The sequence below is a fragment of the Natator depressus genome, chromosome 18 (genome assembly GCF_965152275.1).
Source record: "Natator depressus isolate rNatDep1 chromosome 18, rNatDep2.hap1, whole genome shotgun sequence".
Classification (NCBI taxonomy): domain Eukaryota; kingdom Metazoa; phylum Chordata; order Testudines; family Cheloniidae; genus Natator; species Natator depressus.
The window spans coordinates 17,450,194-17,459,141 of NC_134251.1; the positions used below are offsets into that span (position 1 = coordinate 17,450,194).

The 8,948-nt window shown below is 41.3% G+C and overlaps 1 protein-coding gene across 6 annotated transcripts in view; it reads left to right on the forward strand.

The window, feature by feature from the left end:
* The window catches only part of CALML6 (calmodulin like 6), a 69,026-nt gene that overhangs the window by 53,572 nt on the left and 6,506 nt on the right, over positions 1–8,948 (forward strand). For 5 of the 6 annotated variants that reach the window (XM_074975504.1, XM_074975506.1, XM_074975505.1 and 2 more), the window contains 3 exons: positions 2,594–2,768; positions 2,945–3,089; positions 6,255–6,355. In XM_074975504.1, the coding sequence (XP_074831605.1) occupies positions 2,645–2,768; positions 2,945–3,089; positions 6,255–6,355 (370 nt within the window). In that variant the 5' untranslated portion in view covers positions 2,594–2,644. Of the gene's footprint in view, positions 1–2,593; positions 2,769–2,944; positions 3,090–6,254; positions 6,356–8,436; positions 8,562–8,948 lie in introns of those variants that run through there. The other variant, XM_074975502.1, reaches the window with a different exon arrangement.

Sequence of the window (8,948 nt, forward strand, 5' to 3'; positions counted from 1 at the left end):
TATCACCATGCCATTTTCTAATTCAGTTCTGTTCACACTATCTCTAGAAAGAGAACGCTTTTGCTTCTTCTTTCAGAGATGGGTGATAGAAATGGGAGGCCTGGAAGGATGTCCCTCTGAACAGAGACTATGCAGACTAAGACTGTTTAAAGAGGAGATGAATAATAATTAATAATACTTAGCTCTTATACAGTGCTTAACAAAGGAGTAGGCATGATAGAGGTACAAAAAGAAATGAATAGCAAAGGTGAATTGGTGAGACGGTTTCTATCCACCCTCTCTCAGTACAAGAACAAGGGAATTTCAATAAAATTGAGAGGCAAAACACTTAAACCTGATAAAGGAAATCCCTTTTTTGGGGGTACACATCACAATCACCCTGTGGAATTCACTGCCACAAGACATCCCTGAGGCAGGGAGCTTAGGAGGAGTCAAAAGAAGATTAGCCGTTTATCTGGATAACAAGAACACCACAGTTACATCACATATCAAACCAGGATGGTCATATCTAAATGATATTTAATTCTCATGCTTCAGGGCACAAGTTAACCTCCAACTGAGGGGAATGAGGATGAAATTTCACCTGTGGACCGCCTGTTCTTTATTGTTCACTAAGAGGACTCTAGCACCTTCCTCTCAAGCATCTGATTGAGACCACTGTTAGAGATACAAACAAGACAGATCACTAGTTGATCTGATATGGCTGAAATGTAGTAGGAAGGGTATCTGCTGGGTCATGCAATAGACCATGGCTACATAACATGGTCATCAGCAGGGTTTGAACCTGTGACCTACCACACCAATTGCTACCCTTTGAGCTATAGTAATACTGTCTTTAACTATGAGTAAGTGGCAGGATGGTGTCATCTCTGAGGCCAGCTACTTTAGAGAAACAAGACAACATTCACTCAACCTCTCTGTTACACAGAACTCAGAAAAATAACTTCCCAGGCTGGGCTGCTATAGCAAGTGGAAAGCTTATTACCTTGTAATTGACAATCTCTGTCAGTGAGGAGGATATAGTGTTGCTTTTAGGTCCACAAACTATTTAAATGGCTTGCTGGTTGCAGTGACTGAAGGTGGGCTACCATGAATCAGAAAAATTCAATACAGTCAGGAAATATGTGGGACTGGGCACTAATCCCAGGGACTTCAGGGTAATAGAGAATGCAGTGCTGGCTTTGGGAAGTGGCCTTGGGTACTTCACTATGTTAGGGAATAAAGCACTGGCTGTTTGGATCAAATGGAGCCTGCATCTGAACCACCCTGGATATGGTGCAAGACCAATTTCCAGCCTTCCTTTAGAGAGGATCTATATATGCCCCTAGGTACTATTCTGATAGAAAGACTCTGTGGATAACATGTCTGCCGTACCACTGGCCTGGGGGTGGAAAAAACAACTCTCTGTACTGTGTGTGGGGGGGCGGGGAGGGGGTGGAGGGAAGAGGGGAGGATGGTAAAGAGAGAGAAGGAGCAGACTCAGTAAGTGTTCCCTGTTTACCTCCCCTTCCCCCCCCCCGACCCCAGTCAACTATGAGCAAGTTAAATATAGACCCAACTCTTCTCCGTGGAGCCAGATGCATGAACTGATCAAATGCCACAAATCTGTAGCAGAGACTCCAGTCTCCACTCTGTTGGTTGGCAGGGAGATCTTCATTTTCAAATTTTTAGCGCAGGTCTCTGGATAGCTCTTACTGTAACATATGTCAGAGAATAGTCTTTTAAAAGCCATGTCAGATCTTTCTCCCATCATGGCTCCTTTGAAGACTCTGGGGCTACCATTTAAAAAACAAATACTTGAACACTTGTAGACAGCAGCTACCTCCTACAGCTACCAGGCTGGCCTCAGCAGAAAAGACCATCAAACATGTTCTTATTCTCAAAAGACCAGCTAACTTTAACCCCATCCTAACACTCCCCACTCCCTGTTCTAATCATTAACAGCACTTAGCACTCAGACTCCCACTCCTCACTTAGGCCATGATTCAGGAGTGGAGTAACATGAAATTCTTTAAAAAAGGAGTACTTGTGGCACCTGAGAGACTAACAAATTTATTTGAGCATAAGCTTTCGTGAGCTACAGCTCACTTCGTTGGATGCATCTGATGAAGTGAGCTGTAGCTCATGAAAGCTTATGCTCAAATAAATTTGTTAGTCTCTCAGGTGCCACAAGTACTCCTTTTCTTTTTGCAGATACAGACTATTACTCTGCGACTGCTACTCTGAAACATGAAAATTCTTTGTATACTGGAAAGCAAGCTGTCCTGTTTGGTAAATGTAACAGCCGTGTTACATTTGGCCCACATTTTTGGCTGATCTGAGGGACTAGTAACCATTTCAAGAGTCCCAGCTTTCAAATGATGTATAGAATAATGTATTTTTCCTGTCACTGGTGCTTCATGAGATAGCAGACCATAAGAATCACATTAGTTAGATTACTCTCTTGCACATACCCTGTGTTCTGTGCTTTTAGCTTAGCCCCTTTCCTGATGACCCTGCTGGTTGTGTTTCCTCCTGCACATTACTGAGCACATCTAACTAGAAAATTATTGGAAGCTGGCACAGACCTTTTGGTTTATTCCTTTCCACACAGGCTGAGACACTGACACCGGAGCAGATAACAGAGTACAAAGGCGTCTTCGAGATGTTTGATGAAGAGGGCAATGGGCTAGTGAAAACAGATGAACTGGAGAAGCTTATGAGCTTGATGGGAATCAACCCAACCAAGAGAGAGCTGGTGACAATGGCAAAGGAGGTGGACAAAGACAGTAAGAACCTCCCCCGGTCCTATCTTTTACTATATTTCCTACCCTGAAACCAGTGTGTTGAGCTGCCCAGGTTCTGTGGTTCACAAAAGGAATCTACAAGGCAGGATAGACCCTAACTAGACTGCTTCTCAATGACTAGCATGTTAATGTACCCTAGTGCTTTGTTGTTCTTTTAGATAAGGGCACCTTCAACTGCGACAGTTTTCTGGTTTTGATGGGCATTTATCATGAAAAGGCTAAAAACCAGGATGAAGAGCTGAGGGCAGCATTCAAGGTCTTTGATAAGGAACACAAAGGCTACATTGACTGGAATACACTCAAGTAAGTAGCAGACTTCCTGAAGGTATGAAAATATGGGCCTGATTCTGCATGATGCTGAACATACCCAACTCCCATTGAATTACAAGTCAGGAACAGACCATGCCTTTAAAGTAGGAAGAGGAATGCTGAAGCTTTGGAAAGGCAGAACAGGTACTGGGATCTCAACACCCAGTCAATATCTGAATTTGCCACTGGACTCCAGATTGACAAACTGACTGATTTAGACCCCGAAAATTGGATTTATCTTGATGTTATTTTACTGTCCAGTTGAGATGTTCCAGACAGGATTTTTTCCCCGGATGTTCAGTGTTTCCAAAAGATCAAGGTCCATATGTCTGAATTACACTGACATACAGATCTATGAAAGTTACATTCCAAAGATCGCATGATCAACTGAAACAGCGATCAGAGCTGGTGAATAATGAAAAGAAAAAATTCTCATGAATCTTCATTCAGATTTTTAGATTAACATGTTTATTCTATGTTTGCATGACTTTTTGTTATCTTTCAGAGACTATGTTAGCAAACAAGTTTACTGGTAAGAATATTGGCAGAAACAGTGAATTTAAGTCAAATGTGGAGAGACTATTTTCTGAAATTGTAAAATCATATTGGAAACCTTAGCTACCGTGCATAAAACAAAGATACCATGTGACCGATCAAACCATTCAACACATCTCAAAGATTGAATAGTAAATGAGCAAACTAGGAACCAAGAATCATTCACAGAAATTATTCTGTTAATCATTTAAAATAACTAGCACATCGAAGAAAAATCTTTAAGCCATTAGCAGACAATTTGTGAAAAGAAATTAGCCAAATAAGTCATTTGCTCAGCTCTAATACGAATGAACAGTCTCTAGACTATGTCTTCAGAAGGCATAAAATGACATCTCTCCATTGAAGCTATGCTGATTTCACCAGCTGAGTTTCTTGCTCTTTGTATTATCAACAACAAACAAAACTAAGAATTAACCAACACAGTAAGAACAAAAGAAAAAGGCAACAATAAAAGAAAAAAGGATAAAAAGAAACGAAAAAAATTAAAAGATCACTTTATAAAAGTAGCAAATGTTTCTACTCTTCACTTTGAAATTAACCTAGATTTCCATATGGATATGAAAAAGATGTCTATTAGGCTGGAAAAGATTAATGCATTTAGCTAACTCAAGGTCATATCATAGGCAAATATTCCTCTGGTTAATGAGCATTAATCAAGCTCCTGTTCATAAATGTGTAAAAAAGGAGGCATGTAGCTTGGAAATGTTTGTGTTTATCATTCAGACACAAGGTTCCAGATTGTTTAACATCCTCAGAACTTGTCCTTGATAAGGAAAGAAAACAAACATTCTTTAATTTAAAAAGCCTGGGATTTGCCTCAAAGCTTCAAGCTACCAAAGCTGGCAGAATCAGAGGAGCTATGCAGTTTGTGCTACAGTAAGTTCCAAGAGAGCTAGTGCAGGCTTCAGGCTCCTGTAGAGTCCTAAAAGAAACCTTCATTGCTAGCTATTCAAAAGGAAATGAATACATTAGCCATAATTCCGCTGGAAAAGCAAGATTGTTCTGACTGTTCTACCCTTTCATGGGCATAGAGCTAGGACAATCAATGACTTGGCCAACAAGGCCAGAAAGTGCTCAGCACCCAGTTGTTTCCCATTTTCACACTAAAGGTCAGATTTTCAAAAGTTCTCACCAGGTTGGATGCATTTTTTGTGCTGGGTTCTTTTGAAAATCTGACCCCAAGAGGGTGCTGACCACTTGAAAATCTGGCCTTGAACTCCTTGGGAAATGGCTTCAGGCCCCAGCCTGTGCTGTTCTAATGATTTCTATTTTCCCAACTCACATGATGTTTCAACAACAGAAAAAAAACTTTAAATATTACCTTGACATTATTTCAACTCAAGAGTGAACAGTGCTGGTGCCCTTATTCCCCTCACCTTTCCCCCAAGGACAGGAACACTGCTTTGAAGATCTTTCATGGTTTGTATATATAAGAACATCTTCTGTATTTTCCACAGTATGCATCCGATGAAGTGAGCTGTAGCTCATGAAAGTTTATGCTCAAATAAATTGGTTAGTCTCTAAGGTGCCACAAGTACTCCTTTTCTTTTCATGATAGTGAGCTTCTCTGACTGCTTTGGTCTGTGGATCATCAATGTGCTCTGATGATGGAAATTGCCTCCCTGACTTTGAATTACGCACCAAGCACATGGCAGGCACGATTGCCTGTATGCATTACAACTCAGCAAGCAGAACATAGCCAGATGGGATGGGGCAATAATATCCAGCACGCTTTTGTGTCCTGACACGTACAAGATACTAGCAATCCTTACAAAGCTGCAACAGCCCCAGGGACACTTGGATAAATGTGTGTTTTCTTACATCGACTAAAGATCTGTATGGAAGTATCATGCCTTGGTGAATTAGGTTTCCTTTCATGCTGAAAGCTGGTGTTAGCTGTTCTATGCCCATGTCTACAGATACACACAGGACTAATTCTGTATCTGAGAGTTTGTGATTGGCCAGTCCAGGCTTTATTTAGGATCAGAATTCTGAGACTCATGGGCTAATACCATGGGTGAGATTTCAAGAACTATTTTTCTTCACTAAGTGGGATCACAACATCTCAAGTTTCTGTTTGTGTTGGGGTTGGAAATAGACAATGCACTAGAATAGACACTGTAAGGAACAATCTTAATCCAGATCACTTAATAGGGCTTTACCATCTCTCACTTGTGTGACACTGTGTGTGGTCACTTGAATGTTTATTGCCATAATTCTATGCAGGTTTTCCATTAGAATATGAACAGAGTACACCATAAGTGTGCGCTAATGGTTAAAGTAGGGGACTGGGAATCAGGACTTCTGGGTTTAATTACTTGTTTTACCATTGATATGCTGTGACTGAGATTTTCAGAGGTGCTGATCACTTGCCGCTCCCATTCACTTTAATTGGAGTTGTAGGTGCTCACAACTTCTGAAAATTAGGTCATGTTTGACCTTGGCCAAGTGACATATCCACTCCATGCCTCAATTTCCCCACTTTTAAAATGCACCTAAATACCTACCTTTGAGAGTTGACAGGAAGAAGTTCATGTTTGCAAAGTGGTTTGAAATTCACCTAATGAAGGGCAAAGTATTGCCAGATTTGGTCTGTATTTTTAGGTATGTACTGATGAACGCTGGAGAACCACTAAATGAACAGGAGGCTGAACTGATGATGAAAGAAGCTGATAAGGATGGAGATGGAACAATTGATTATGAAGGTATAGTATCCATAAGCAAGACTCTTTGGCAAATGAAAGGTGCACTGGGAAGATTACTCCCAATAGCCTGTAGTCAGCAGTCTTGAATCCGTCTTGCCTTACTCAGAAGCTTTGCCCACGGAAGTCACCCATTTTGACTAGGTGGGTGTATTCCACACAGATAGTGTCATGCAACTGTGAGAGGGATGTGTTGTCTAGGACATAGGGCTGAGTTCTAATGCTGGCTTTGACACCGACTCTCCCTTGGGAAATTCACTTAACCTCTTTGTGCCTGAATCCCCATGACTTTGTGTGGTCCTCCCTCCCCCTCTTCCTCTTCCCTCCTCCGGCCACCCAAGTGAGGAAAATATTTTCTTATCTCTTAGGAGGGTTTGTGAAGGTTAATTAGAGAATGTTTGTGAAGTGGACTTAACAAGATTTTTAAAAGTGACCAGTGATTATGATTGCCTCAGTTTTGGGTACCCAACTTGAGACACGTTAAAGGGGCTTGATTTTCAGAGGCCAGGTGTTCAGCACTGTCTGAAAATCAGGCTCCTTTAAGGTGTTTCAAGCTAGGATTCCAAAATCACTAGTCACGCTTGAAAAGTATGGCCTCTGTGTGTGTTGCGAGTTCTAAATAGATGTGACTTCAGGACTGATAATCTAGCACCTTTCACCAGCACTAAATTAACTTTAAAATATTGATTAAGGAAACCGAACTCTCCAGTTAAGTAGTTCTTACTGTAACAAGAAAAATGGGGACTAAAGTACATGAACATTCATTTGTCAGCGATGTGATTTATATAGCAGAATTCAAGAGGATTTATCTGCTCCTCCAAAATAATTTATCTATATGACATTTATGGTCTGTGTGAAACCATTTTTTATTTAGAATCATAGAATATCAGGGTTAGAAGGGACCACAGGAGGTCATCTAGTCCAACCCCCTGCTCAAAAAAATTTCTGTGCCTTCAATCTTCAACCTTCACAGAAATCTGCTGCCATTCCCAATGCAACCGGAAAGCATTGGAATAATATCTGTTCATGGTTTGGATTGACATTAAAAGGCTGGTCAATAAGTGGTTGAGTTTAATGCAACCACAATGCATTTTATCTGACCTTTCAGCAGAAGGCAGTAGAAGCATACAGCAGAAACAGATCACAATACCAACCCATTATTGATACATTAGTCAGACTTCCTGGAAAGACTTTGGATTTGTTACAGAGATTTTGGATGTCTCACTACACTATCTTTTTATTAATACAGTATTGCTTTCCAAAATTTAATATTTCTCTGTTCTTCATTAGAAGATGAACAGAAATTTGGTTTCATGAATGAATATGCCCTAATAATACTGAGTCCTTATACTGGGTAGCTCTTTAGAAACACAGGTACAGCTGCACCAGCTCAGACATGTGGTTCATCTTGTCCATTATCCTTTCTGTCAATGGCTGGCCCCAGCTGCTTTAGAGAAATCCCATAGTACAACAATCTGCCCATCAAGGGAGTGCCTTCTCAAACCTCTCATTAGTTAGAGGTTGGCTTGGGCTGTTAAGCATGAGGGTTTACATTCCTTTTCATCCTTGGGATGTTCTACAAATATAAATTAATCCCAACATCAAATTACCTCCATTTTATAGATACCTTCATAGTGATGTGCCCAAGGCCAGAAAGTGAGCCAGGATTAGAGCTTAGGAGTTCCTGGCTTTCAGCCCTGTGTTTAGATCATTGGACCACATTCCTCTCTTTAATATAACCACCTGCTCCCTGCCCTAACAACCGCCATCCTGCTCCTCCTACTCTGATATCTTCTTGCTGGATCTCTGGTATGTTCACTACCATCTCAAGCAGGCCATTGTGGAGCAGAAGGAGGTAGGGAAGGAGGCCCTTCAACTACACAAACGGATGTACAAAAAAAAGAGGGGGGGGGTAGCAGAAGGGCTCAATATGCAACGTTTGGATTCAGGTCTGAACTTCCCTAAGGTTTGGGGAAGTCCAGATGCAGGAGCGCAATTCAGGCCCAACTCAAACTGCTTTTTATGTCGACATGTTTGGTTTCCACCGCCATTTGCCACAATGTGAAATTCCCTGTTTATCACAGATGTATGTTGCCAGTGCCGGGGGAGCACTTTGTCTGGAAGAAGCAGAGGCAAAGCAGGGGTGAGAGGCTTATCTCTAACAATGGCTGACAGCTTCATTAGCTCCTCAAAGTTTGTTACAGCATAGCAGAACTTGCCTTGACAGCCTGACAGCACCAGCTTGGCATGAGCCATTTTCTCACTAAAGAGCCAGAGGGGTAAAAATGAAGCCATCGGGGCTGTATTGCTGCTGGTTTATTTTTGAATGCTCCGGCATTTCATTTGAGGTGCCATGTAACTAAGGTTCTGTGAGTTTCACACTAACAATTCTCTTCAGGTGAGAGCTGAGCAGGCAAATTCCCACTGAAAGATTCTTGTGAGATGTGCAAAAAGATTCTTGTGAGATGTGCAAAAGAAATTGCTCATGCCATTCTTTAACTGGAAGGGAAAATATTACAGTATCAGAGGCAGCCCTCCCACTGCACTTAGCCAATTAAAACAAATTTACACAAGGCAATTTAAAGACTCCCATAGA